The 13,899-nt window shown below is 34.1% G+C and overlaps 1 protein-coding gene and 1 long non-coding RNA gene across 4 annotated transcripts; one reads left to right on the top strand and one right to left on the bottom strand.

The window, feature by feature from the left end:
• Window positions 1-462: 462 nt before the first annotated feature.
• Window positions 463-825, top strand: LOC136063987 (TMV resistance protein N-like). Its single transcript, XM_065765063.1, has one exon. It carries the CDS (start codon window positions 463-465, stop codon window positions 823-825), a length of 363 nt encoding a protein of 120 aa, XP_065621135.1.
• Window positions 826-5,505: 4,680 nt separating this feature from the next.
• On the bottom strand, window positions 5,506-12,609 carry LOC111994595 (uncharacterized). Of its 3 annotated transcripts, XR_010625630.1 has the most exons (3): window positions 11,900-12,609; window positions 6,168-7,328; window positions 5,506-5,743 (listed from the first exon to the last, which is right to left on the bottom strand). It is a non-coding gene; the product is annotated as an uncharacterized LOC111994595 (long non-coding RNA). The 3 variants fall into 3 exon arrangements; XR_010625629.1 differs by having other exon boundaries at window positions 5,506-7,328; XR_010625628.1 differs by lacking the exons at window positions 5,506-5,743; window positions 6,168-7,328 and adding an exon at window positions 10,682-10,855.
• Window positions 12,610-13,899: the final 1,290 nt, after the last annotated feature.

Genomic DNA, 13,899 nt, shown 5'->3' with positions numbered 1-13,899 from the left:
TATTAGATATATATATATATATATATATATATATATATATATATATATATATATATATATATATTAAGAATAATGTAAATGGTAATTTAATGGAAAGGAAGACTGCTTTGTTGACTTGACAAACCACACATTTTACAAATTTCGAAGTAGTGAATTAAAGAAAGAAAGAAAAAAAAAAAAGCGCACCAACTCCGACAATCTTTTTTGTTAATTTGTTTTCCTTCTATCTCTCCAGCACTGCAAGTCTGCGTCTGCGATGTCATCATCCTCATGCTAACCTCACCTTTATCTTTATTATTCTTCTTCCCTTTCTTTACAGCTCAACGCTGAGCTAACCCAATTCTCAATTTTCAACCTCACTTGCTTTCATCTTCTAAGATTTTCCCGTCAACAACTTTTCAGTTTACGCACCGAAATCTATTTCTCGTTTCTTTTTTCAGTGACTGAAATTTTTGGTTATAAATGATCCAATTTCTTCCATATCCTTCTATGTCCACTCAAACAGCTTCCTCCTCCTCTTCTTCTTCTTCTTCTTTGAAATACGATGTTTTCCGTAGTTTTTGCAGTGTTGACACCTGCAAGAATTTTACAAATCATCTCTACACTGCTTTGAGACAAAAGGGTATTATCACCTTCAGGGATGATGATGAGATACTTGAGCAAGGAAAGTATATTTCTTCACAGCTCTTGAAAGCAATAGAAGAGTCTAAGTATGCAATCATCGTTCTCTCAACAAACTACGCTTCTTCAAGGTGGTGCTTGATTCAACTAGCTAAGATCGTTGAATGCATAGAAGAGACCAAGTTAACAGTTTTTCCCATCTAGAAACTTTAGGCACCAAAAAAAAAAAGTTTTCTGCATTGTCAGAAACATTGCAGAACACCCACATAGTATTTCTGCACATGGTTGTTGATTTTTTATTATTATAAAAGTTATGGTCAACTAAGCTATAAAAGAATTTTTATGCATTTGTAATCTTTTTTTGGGTACCAATCTAGGACTGGAAGAGAATTTTTTATTGACTACTGATTAGCAATACAATTGTATTTGCTAATATTGAAGTAGTTCAACAGAGTAAATATATGTGTTGATATATTTGAACCTTTACACATCTCTAGTGATTCAAAATAAATTCTTTGATCTAGCATAAGTCCAACAAGTGCATCATGCTACACCCTGTCTGTAAGCTTGCAGTAATGACGAATTCGGATGCTAGTGGCCATGCCATAAATGATAAAATATGTCCTTAATTTTTCCTCCATCTCCAGTTACACTCAGAAAGCGTAGGAATTTCCCATAAGCTCCTACCTTTGGTCACCTTTTCTTTGAAAAAAAAGAACTTCTAGTCATTTTTCCTTAACATTAGTTCATTCTACATTCATTTGGGGTGATAGAGGCATCTTTTATTTATTTTTCAATTTAAATTGTAAATCAGTCATTATTGTACTTATGCAACCTTCATATATATAAAAAAATATAAATAAGAATTTTAAATTATGGGCAAATTTTAATTAACGTGCCCTTCATATTTAAAAAGAAATTAAAAAACATCATTTAATTTACTAATGTATTTTTTTCTTTTATTATTTATTTATTTATTTGCTAAATATGACTCATTAACTTTAAGAGCATTTAAAGCATATGTTTCCAAATTATATAAGTAAATCTCTTTATTATTATTATTATTATTTTTTTTTTAATTTCTAAAGACTAAAACAATCACCTTTTCATTTTTTAATTCAAGAGTTAGGAATACATGAATTCATGGATTTTTCCTTTTTCCTTTAGTTCTATTAATTTTTTGGATATAAATTTGGGGCATATTCTACCTCCCCACCATAAACAAAAGAAAAGCTTTCATTTAATGGCTTATATGGCAAAAAAATTAAAGAAAAACTCCAATTTTCCCCTGATAGCTGTTACCCACATCATTTAATGAAACCACACTTACACTGAACTCAATGCTGGTAAAACCACAGTTCTTAATATTCTTAATGTTTTGGTTCTTTGGCGGTCTATTGAACATACCTCAGTAAATGAGGCAGCCAAAGAACTTTGCCGCATAGATGCTATGACTACATTCAATTTCCCAAGCATCTTTGCGTTTTCTGGTTCTCCTNATAGGATGTATTCCAATTGAAGCTACTTTAATAATGTGCGGTTGCATTCCAGTCAGTTTGGCCATGTTTTGGACGTGTATCTTCCCAAGGTAAAAGTAGCTGACTTGTATCTAGTTTAATTAAGAATGGTGTGGAATGTTAGCTTATGAAAATATTACTGTATCTTTTTTCTTGTCAACTTTTTCCTAAATGCTTAAACCATGGCCGTGCAGCATGTAATTACAAGTGTTGTTAAACCTTCTTGGGTTTGTTCAAGGTTTAAAATGGGCTTGCTTGCAGAGTCATGCTTTTATTACCACCTTATCTATATACCAGAAATTCAATAATGTGCAGCACTAGTAATAGCTGAAATCAAGATGTTCAGATATGGTATCTGCCAAACTTATGCAGGGATGAAAATTGAAAATTAGTGACTTCTTGGAGGCTTTTCTTGGAACTAATTGGTTGCATAGTTTTTTCTCGTTGCTATTTGCACTTCATGGAAATTGATTTGTTCTGTATTGGCATTATTCAAAATCAAATGGAAAGAAGAAAATTGAGTCCTTTCTTTCGGAGAGAGGTCTCCTTCTCTTAGAGCAGTCATGTGACCCTTCTTCCCTCTCACTACATCAACCCTTTCAAAATCTGAAAATTGAATTTTTTTTTTTTTTTATAGTTGTATTGTTGATGCTCCATACACAATGACAATTGAAGGGCTACGAGATATTGTAAGTCCAGGCTTGGAGGTTAAGAAATGCTGGGAGGGTTTGGTATTCAAGCATGTCTCTAAAGATCACAAACAAATTCTGACACGCTACAGCAACAGACAGAAGCATCACTCCTTATGAAGATGTTCTCCATCATAGAAATGAACCAACTTCTAATAATTTAAAACATCATGTTTAGATTGATCTAAACTCAAATACATGTTGACTCAACTAGAACCACTCCTTCTTGTTAAATAAAATGGCATTATACGAAATTAAGCGATGAAAACTAGGCCCAAGATGCAAGAATCAATTCTTGGGGAGCATACAAGTATACTGATCTAACATCTTCATACTGCCTAAGAAAGTCATTGTGTTAATTGAGCAGCAATTTAGCAGATTCTGATGGAGTGGAAATGATAACTCGTACTAAGTAGCTTGGAATTTAATATGTGTGACAAAGAGGGAGGGAGGTTTGGGGCTCAAAAATATAATTAAAAAAGAGATGAAGAAGAAGATTCAACTATTACAGGCCCACTTCCCGGGTACACTCTGGACCAAATTCGAAAGGAAAAATTTCCACAACTTTCTAATCAACCAAACATAACAAAATCATCAACAATATAACTGAAAAAATAATTAATTCAATTTTTAAATTTTGAAAATTTTCAGGATTTACAAATCAATTTTTTCAATTTTTTTGAAGTCCAGATTTAAATTTTATACTACCACACCAAATACCATGCAGGTCTACCATCACCTTAAAACTGAGACTTGTTTTGATTCCAAATACAAGAAGCAGCGCACCTTTGGAGACCCTAGGTCTGCAGCAACTGTAGAACCTTTAAATTCATGTGTTTCAAACATGGCCAGTCTACTAAATCTGAAAAAATACCAGGCATACTATGAGGTCAAATGGAAGATCAATACAACAAACGATGAAGTTCTGCAATTATCAATCTTCCAAACAACACCTGAAACGCTATCTTTATTGTTTAGAATCTCTTGCTTAACACAATGTATTCTACAAATTCACTTGAACAAGACCAGAATACAAAAGCTACTCGATCTCCACTTGCATTTTCATATGTTACAAATCCAATTCCCCCGTGTTGTTTTGTCACTGGATCCTGAAAAGCAAACAAGTTCTTATTTCGACATTTCGGTGTGAAAAAGTGACAACATACCTCAAGGTAGAGCAATATACAATAAAGGTCTTTTGTGCTAACCTCCCCTAAGTTGTACTTTCCTCAGTTTCTTATTGTATCCAAAATGGGGGAGGTCCACTCATGGCTAGCTTTTCTTTAGCATTCTATCTTTTAAACTCTCTTTTAAATAGACTCTCTGTCATAGACTTGGTATATTGTAATATTAATATATAAATAGAGAAATTTCTTTGGTAAGAGGTAACCAATTCATCTTTGTAGCAAATTGGTCATGATTGATACCTATGAGCCAGCTTTAAGAGCATGGAGGGAGAATTTTATAAGTTAACATGGGCTGTTCAGGTTGCTCACCCAAAATTACCATATTTGAAAGAAACTCAAGAGCTCCTCACAATATAACATCAACATATACTTCATCCATGAAGATATAAGCCTTAACACTTAATCACAAGGACCAAGCAACGTAACTTACAATTATTTGAAGTTCAACCAATTAATTTTCAATTTCAAAGCAGCTATAGCTTTTGTTTTCCAGTTGCCAAAGATTTTTTTTTCCCCTCTTTTTATTTCTATGGCTACTAAACATAAGTTACATAAGGAAGTAAAAAAGAGTTGGGAGAAAAACTACATGTAATTTAAGTTTAAACACATATAAATTGATTTAGATTATTGAAAAGATTATTTAGTACAACACCAAGGTCATAGGTTCTTCCCTCTTCCGCAGATCAAATGGTTGGATAGTTCAGACATCTCTTATTAAGCTACGGGCAGCTTATTCTGGGCGAGCTTTGTGCATAATGTATTTTGGCTTTTAATTTCAATTTGTATTAATACATATCTTCATCTACTAACACATATATACTATCAAGAATTGACTACAAAATAAATCTTAATTACATTATTTAAATATACTTAATATTATATATAATCATAGCATCACTCATAAAAAAATCTCACAATTAGAACCATTTCCAGATTTTTGCTTCCAGCACCTTATGTTAGTTGGATCAATATTGGGTAATAGCCTTTACGCATCAAAATTTGTAAAGAGATTTATATATATGTGCATAAAAAATAAAATACTCATGTCCCAAACTCCAACATACAATCAACCAAAAAATAATAACAAAAATAAATGCAGAGAGAGAGAGTTTGACGAGATCAATTCATACTTCCATGTCATGGAATTAATGGATGATAATTGACAAACATCAAACTACTTTAAATGGGCACCAACTCATTAGAACCGACAGTCATATATCTAAGTATTCTCTCTACTACTTTAAGTTGATACTTCCATATCAACTTCGGAAGAACTCAAAGAAATATGCAATATTTATTTGGATCCCAAAGGATGAAACTTAAAGAAATACTATGAATCTCATTTTGCTGATTGAGGCAAGAAAGATAAAAGATACATCATCTATAAATATCAACATGCCCAATCATCCAAGTACAGGAGGTACCATCAACAGGGTGATCCATGTAAAGAAAGGAATTCTTTTAAGCTAGGAACATAACTTGCATTTGGGGTAGCAACTTGAACCTCAAGTGTCCTTCCATTATGGGTATGTTGAGCTACAAGTATTTTCTGACAGCATGAATATCAGATAATAGAATGTCCACTTGCTCTACCTACCTTGATTAAATTAACTGTCTAGAAGCTCAATACCTAGGAATCTTCTGAAGAGTTAAAATGAAACAGCTAAATCCACAAGAACATCTTCTTGTGCGATCCCGCAACCATAGCAGAAACCAGTTAGTCACCAAGCTGCAAAAGTAAAAACTCACCATCCGATATACATTTAATCTGGAAACACAATGAATGTATTCTATCTAATGCATGATAGGATTAACACTAAAAGCGAGCTCAATGATTGCTCATCAGACCAAGGCATGTAAACTATTAGTTTTCTGCTTAGGGCCAGTAGAAACTTGGGTAATCATTAACCTATATTTATCATTTGTACGGAAGAATTTTACCAAAGCTATGTTATTTTAACTTCTTGCAGGCTAGGAGGGTAAAATATTATAGACAGTTAAGGCTCCTTACAACAAATGAGAGAATTAACCACCAAAAAAATTATCTTGCATGAACAAACGACACATACTGAACATAGAAACCAAAAATGAAAGTATCCTTAACCAACAAATCTATAATAGAGAAAATCACACACAGGAATTGTTCACATTACCTTCATCACCAATTCACCATTGCATTTTTTAGTTCACCAAACTGACTCATGCATTGCCTCAACTCTCCCCAGAACCTGTAAAAAATCAAATCTAGAAAAGGTTTTATATATAATACTAACAAGAAGAGCATGTCCTACAGTTTGAAGATACACATTCTACCAATTTTTGGCCTTCACTTGTCGTAACAGCTAGGCTCAGAAAAAATTAAAGAGAATGCCACATGCATGGCAAATTAAATTGCAAGTGAAATATAAAAACAAATGCAAACATATGGCCAATCAATAAAAAAAGAAAGAAATATGCAACTACCAAGGTCTGTGAAAGAAGGCAAGGTGGTGGCTTACAAAAATTTCAGAGGAGAAAGTTTATTTGCCTTTTGAATTCATCAAAGCTATCATTTTGCTGGGATTTCTCATCATCAAAGTCATCCTGTGTGCTTAAATTCCCAATCAAATTTCCCAAACGTGGCACAAATCTTTCAATGATATTAGGGAGCCGTATTCTCTTTGGGTGCAGTAGGTCATTAAAGCTACCTTCTTCACTAGGTCCAGCCACATCATAGTCATCATGGCTAAGCCTACGCTTATTTTTTGAATCATCAAATTCATCCTCATAAGGAGTGATGTTGCTATTGCGGCACTGAGCCATAGTTTGGTTGCAATCTTCAATATTTTCCTTGAATACCAAATGGACCCCACATTTCTTTATCTCCACTCCTGGACCGAAGGTTTCAAATTCAAACTCAATCTGATTAAATCCATTGGCATCAATTTGACTTAATTCCTCCGCCTGGTTAAAGTTTTGGGGGGGGGGGGGGAGAACATAACTCAGCCAAAGGTGATTCGATTCAATCTTACTATATTGTTCGGAAAAAAAAAATAGTCTTTTTTATTGGGTTTGTCATATCCATTGACTTTAAAGGAACAGGTAAACTGATGCGTAATTTTAATAAACCCCCAATTTGCTGAATCAATTAGGTCAAGTGGATGATGCTCACGGAGTGCAAAAACAACGCACAGAACAATCCCCATCAATTTATTACATAATAATGAAGGCACTTGCAAATTCAGTGAAGCCCCCTCACTATGATGACTAAACCATTTTGGGATTTTACTTCCAGGAATAATCATATCATATCCAGGTGTCGCTTTAAAGTTGCCCTGAAACACACAAATCAAGATGTTTAGAACTTCACGAGAGAGAGAGAGAGAGAGAGAGACCTGAAAGTAATGTCTTAGCATTGTTAACAACATGTCGTCATAGCCTTGATTGTCAATCAATTTTACACAATTGAAAAGAGAGAGATATGGCTTAAAAGAATCTTCTGGTCTTAATGGTAATGTTTCTAAAGAGGTACAACCTTCTGCTAGAATATAACCAATATTAATTGGAAGCTCTGGCAATGATCGAAGAAATGTGCAACCACTCAAAAAAAGAAATTCTAGATTAGATAGTCGAATGATACTTTTAGGAAGACCAACAAAATTATTTCCCATTAGATATAATTCTGTTAAAGAGGATAGGCAACCAAGAACATTAGGGATTACTTGAAGATTGCAATAACTTAGATCCAGTTGGGTCAAAGACCATAAGCCTGATAAAGAACGCTGTAACATGCCCATGGGACAAGTACTTCTTCTTGGCATTAGAGGAAAGTTGAAAAACCTATTCGATGATTTAGATAAGAGTGCTTCACATCCAGAGAGCGAAAGTATTTTAAGATTGTTGGGGGGAAAATTGCAGGACCATTCTCTTATAGCACTTCCACTTAGATCCAATTTAATAAGGCCGGTTAAACGCTCAACTGATAATGGAAGTTCTTCTATCGCAGTTCCATCCAAATAAAGTTCCAACAAACATGACATATTTCCCACAATCTCTAGAAACGTTTTTAGTCTTGAACAGCCAGAAAGAATAAAAACTTTAAGTGACTCCAGGCTAATCTTGTGTGGAAGGCTTTTAAGACATTTACAACCATTCAAATCTAATAGAATAAGCAATTTGAGTTCTCCAAGGGATTCATGAATCTTTTACAATCTTGTACAATGTTGAAGAATCAACTGCTCAAGATTTGGGACTTTGGTGAAGTCTGGAGTCTCAATCAAGTTTCAAGAGTCACGAAGGTCAATGAGTTTTAACCTCTCTAAACTTTGTTATAAAACACCAATCAAATGGAGAAAATTAAGCCCTTATAAACATAACTTTTTCTTTTTAAAAAAAAAAAAAAAAACTTACCTTGATTCCTTTCCATAATCCTTTGATAAGGCTGCAAGGCATAATGAGTTCAACAAGTTTTTCTGGCTCAAAACTTGTTGGCATGGATTCTAAAGGATATCCATCCGAGTGAATAAAACGTAACTCACTAGAAAGATACTTGAGCCATTAAGGAAAGTGCACATTACTGATTTTAAGTAATCTCAAGTTTTTCATCTTTAAGAAGGCTTCAGCATTCAAGCGTTCCTCTTTTCTTGGAGGTGAGTCAAGAAATATGCTTTTAACTACTTCCTTTCCCTAGTTAAGAAAATAAATAAAGATTGAGTGTATAGCTTTTTTTTTTTTTTGATAGATAACGAAAATTTTATTAGAAAAGTAGCCAACCCGAGTACATTGGGGATGTACTGTGGGGGAAAAAATCAAGAATCAAAATAACAATGATCAAATAAAACAGGAATGGAAGAACAAGTAAAATGCGATAAAGCCACACTCCAAGCAAGGAGAGTCTGACAGAAAAAAGATTTAATCTCTAGCAAGGACCGTTCACATCCCTCAAAACATCTAGCATTCCTTTCACTCCAAATGCACCACATCAAACAATGCGGCACTAGTCTCCAAAGGCCTATATTGCGATGACGCCCAAACTTACCTTGCCAAGATTCAAACACCTCAATTACCTTATGTGGCATAACCCAATGAATTCCAAACAAACAAAACACCAAAGACCACAACTCAAAAGCTAACGGGCAATGAAGAAGAAGATAATCCACTGACTCCCCACACCTCTTACACATATAGCACCAATCAAGAACAATAATACGCCTTCTGCGAAAGTTATCTGTTGTAAGAATTTTACCTAAGGAAGCAGACCATGAGAAAAAAGCTACCCTTCCTACCTTCGATTGCCACACCATTCTCCAAGGGAATGAAGTAAGATTAGGAAGGTGGAAAGAAAGATAGAATCCTCTAACCTCAAAACCTCTACTCCTAGCTGGTTTCCAACAAACTTTGTCAAGGCTAACCTCCCTCACAGTCGTAGAGTAAACAATGCCCATAAACCGATCAAAAGATTCTTGCTCCCAATCCTGAGGTGGACAACGAAATCTAACATCCCAATGAATCCTCCCACCAGACCAACCCATCACCTCTGCCACCGAAGCATCTCTTGCCCTACTAAGACAGTAAAGTTCTGGAAAAGCCTCTATGAGGGTACAATCTCCACACCACACATGCTTCCAAAACTTCACTCTAGTACCGTCCCCCACCTCAAACCGTAGGAGTTTAGTGAGTGTATAGCTATAGAGATTATCAAAAACTTATTTGAATTTTCATAAATATATACCACAAGAAAGCTTGAGAGCCTACATAATCATCTTACCTTATTACGTTTCAATACATGAATGACATCCTCTGAAAGCCACAACCTACTACATCAGCTAGGCTCTTCAGGGGATTCACAGCAAACAATTTCATTACCCAATTCTTGTAGCAAATCATGCATCCAAAATTTTCCAAATGAGATAGTTATGAGAGACTTTTCCAGAAGAACAACTATATCAATTTTTGGCTTGACATAGAGAGCTTGTAATATATTTACAACATGATCTTCTTCCATTCCCTTAAAGAAACAAGCAATGTCTAAAAATATGTTTTTCTCTCTTTCCCTCAAGCCATCAAAAGTTATTTTAAGCACATCCGAAATTTGTCTTTCAGGACCTTCTTTTAGCCTACATAGTGCACTTTCCCATTCATCTACACTTCTACGAAATAGGAATCGACCTAAAACTTCAAGAGTCAAAGGAAGGCCTTGAGCATAACAAATAACCTTCTGGGATAAGACCTCATAACCTTCTGAAGGATAATCCTTCTTAAAGGCTTTCAAACTAAAGAAATGAAGAGCTTCATCGTCAGTTTCCTAGCCTTGTATATTTCAACTCTAACCAATTCATACCTTATCAATAGATGTTGATATCTAGTTATTATAATGATCCTGCTTCCTTGACCAAACCAATTTTGCTCACCTACTAATGCTTCTAATTGATCAAGTTGATCCACATCATCAAGAATGGCAAGAACCCTTTTATGACATAATCTTTTCCCTATCATATTGATTCCCCATTGAACATCTAGAAAATCAATATTCTTTTCAGGGAAGATATCAGCAAGAAGTCGTTTTTGTAAAGGAACTAGACCATGTTTTTTACTTTCCTCTCTAACATTTGCAAGAAAGCTGCTACCTTCAAAATAATAATGAAGTTTGTTATAAATGAGTCGAGCTAGAGTAGTTTTGCCAATTCCACCCATACCACAAATTCCTACAAAGCGAACATCATTCAACCCTATGGCTAATAAGTTCACCATTTCCTCCATACGAGAGTTTATTCCAACAAGATCCTTGTGAACATCTGAGTATGTAGAATACAATTTACCAAGTATTTTTCTGACCATCTCTTCAATAACTTTTGCCTCATGTCTACAAAGAAGATAGACAATAATTTTATTGAGTTAGCATAGGCTAGAAAGAGAGAAAAGATTCAACAAATGTATATTTTTTAGATTTATGCATTATGGGAAAGAGAACTCTAAGTTCCATAATACGAAAAGATATAACAAATAAACCAAAAAAAACATGTATGTGGGCTCTTTATCTTTTTTTGATAATGTAAGGAACTTTTCTAAAGAAGAGCCCTTTGGACTCACTTCTAGCTAGTAAAACCTGCAAGCAACTAACTACATATTTGGGCTTTTTGACCCAACTATTTGCCTTAAAATTTTTGTCTTTGCTTATCTAAGCAGTTCTGCAAAAATATATAAACTAGTAAGCCATTGTTGTGGGGAAAAAAATTAATAATTTGGGTGATGGTGATATGCATAGTGTCACTACCTCCCCAAATAAATTTTTTTTAAAAAAATGTACAGTGGTCTTGGTCAAGAATGATTGAAAAGTATGATTTAAATTAGAAATTAACAATCTTCAATAAACCTTTTGAAAGCGACAATTTGATTTTATATGATTCTTTATTTGTTGAAACTGTTTCTAGATTATTTCACTAAGACATGTTGTAGTATGTTAATTGTATCTTCTTCTTTTCTTCTTTTTGATAAGTTCCTCCCATTCTTCCTCCCAACCAAACAAAGGAAAGTTATATTATATGTGTGTTCTGCAATTTTTTGTGACTACAGTTACGCAAGACGTATCTAGAAGTGCTTTTTGGATTGTTTCTATATATATACATAGACAGATTGATCAATGGGAAGCAGAGTTCAAACGGGTTAATAAAAGCCATGCAAGGAAGATAATATCTATATCATATATAGACAGAAAATCAGAGATGTCATGCTCAAAGTTTCAAAGACGAAGAACCCATTTTTTCAAATTTATAAAGGATGTCATCAGATTTGGACCTTAACTCTTGGGCTATTATTAAACAATATTAAAAGTACAAAATTTGGACTGTATGAAGATATTAAGATAACAATAATAAGTAGCATTATTAAATTCGAAATTAAATCTTACTTATCGTGTAAATCCCATCCAGCAATACTAGCAACTTGTGTCAAAGCAGCTCTTCACGTGTACACATCCTCTATGTTATCTTTGAAACGCTCTTCGTGTTTAACAAACGCTTCAGCAAAAGCCCCTCTCTGATTGCGCACATCACTAGGATCCACGTAGTGGAAAACTGGCAGAACTATGAGCCCCTTCTTTTCCATGCACTCAACGATCTTCGCTAGCTCAATCAAGCACCAACTCGACGAAGCGTAGTCTCTGGAGAGAATCACAACAGCAAATCAGGGGCAATGAACGTTCCTCGCTCAAGCTTTTCATCGTCCCTGAATGTGAATATGCCTTTCTGACTCAACGCCGGGTATAGATGGTCTGTGAAGTTTTTGCGGGTGTCGGTGCCTCTGAAACTGAGAAAGACGTCGTATTTCCATCCGGGCGTAGAAGAAGAAGAAGAAGAAGGAAAAGATGAAAAGGAGGAGGAAGCGTTTTCTGTGTCCATAAAAGCCATCGGAAATATAATCAAATTGGTTTTGAAGAATAACAGAGAGGCAGAGAGGAATATAATGATGAAATTAGGGAAGATGAAATGGAAATTGAAGCAGTGACTGAAAAGCTACAAAAATTATATGCTCTTTAAATGTGAGTTCACGGATTTAGGAAATTGCTGTCCACCGACCCGCTTGCCAATGAGGGAAAGAGGGGAAGATACCAGAAGGTCAGTAAAGTGAGAGGATTACACAATCACTGTAGGCACATGGTCATATAACCGAACCAAAATTGTGTAGTGAAGTTTGTAGGTAAGTGTGCAATAAGATTTTTCAATATAAAAAATGGTGTAAATTATGTAATAGATAAATCATAAAAACATCAATTTATAAGGTTAGAGAAGTTAATGTGGAAAATGTATATATCTTTATTTATTTATTTATTTATTGAATATAAATGAAGGATGGGAACAAAATGGCGTCACGGGTAAGGGTGTGCAGCCAAAACCGACCAAATCCAACCCAATTCACCGAGTTGGATCAGTTTTTAGAGATGGTGGATTGGGTTGGGTTATGAAATTTTTTTATAGTATGTTGGGTTGGGATTGGATTATAAAATTCACAAATTCACCTAACTCGACCTGACTTTATCCACCTATATTTAATATATATTTAAATTTTAAAAATATAATATACAATTTTATATTTAATTTTTTGCCCCTCTTTCTAAATAAAACTCAAACTCTAAATTCTCCTCACTGCAATCTCCTTATTCCCTCTCTCTCTCTCTCTCTCTCTCTCTCTCTCTCTCTCTCTCTCCTATTCTAGGCCCTAAATAAAATCTAAATTCTAAGTTTCCATCATTTAGTTTGTGTTGGTTTGTTGTTATGCTCAAGATTATTAAATTATAAATTTGCTCTTATTTTATGGTGGTGTTGTTATAATGTTCAATTTAATAAATAATAATAATAATTGTAATTAAATAAAAAATTGTCCAGCCCGATCTAGGTGGGTTAGGTTGGATTTTTTTTAACCCACTATAGTGGGTTGGGTTGAAAAAACCCTCAACTTGACCCATACACACCCCTACTTGTGGCCCAATGACTCTTATGATGTTACTCTAGAGGTTCACAATGTCTAATGAAATTAATGAGGTCTTAGTATGACTATAAATGAACAAAATTGTTTATAAATAGCAAGAACTAGACTTGGGAAAAAACTTGTATGCGTTTGTTTAGTTAGCGAACAAGACAAGTTCAAGCCCAAATTTTGGCTCGACTATAAATCTAGCCAAGCTCAAACATATAATGTATTTGTAAACAAGCTTGTGAACATGAGACTCAATTTAAGTATATATAATATTATATGTTTATATGTGTAAATATATAAAATATACTTATATAGACTTGAGAATAGATTATATAAGTTCATAAGATATCAAATTAATAGTTTTAAAACACTTATACCATAAAATAGTCAAATTCATAGTAAACATTATATAATTTTTAATAATGCAATGTTTGT

The sequence above is a fragment of the Quercus suber genome, unplaced genomic scaffold (genome assembly GCF_002906115.3).
Source record: "Quercus suber isolate HL8 unplaced genomic scaffold, Cork oak 2.0 scaffold_605, whole genome shotgun sequence".
NCBI classification, from domain to species: Eukaryota; Viridiplantae; Streptophyta; class Magnoliopsida; order Fagales; family Fagaceae; genus Quercus; species Quercus suber.
Note: the sequence above shows the minus strand (reverse complement) of the source record. Positions and strands in the feature narration are given on the sequence as shown.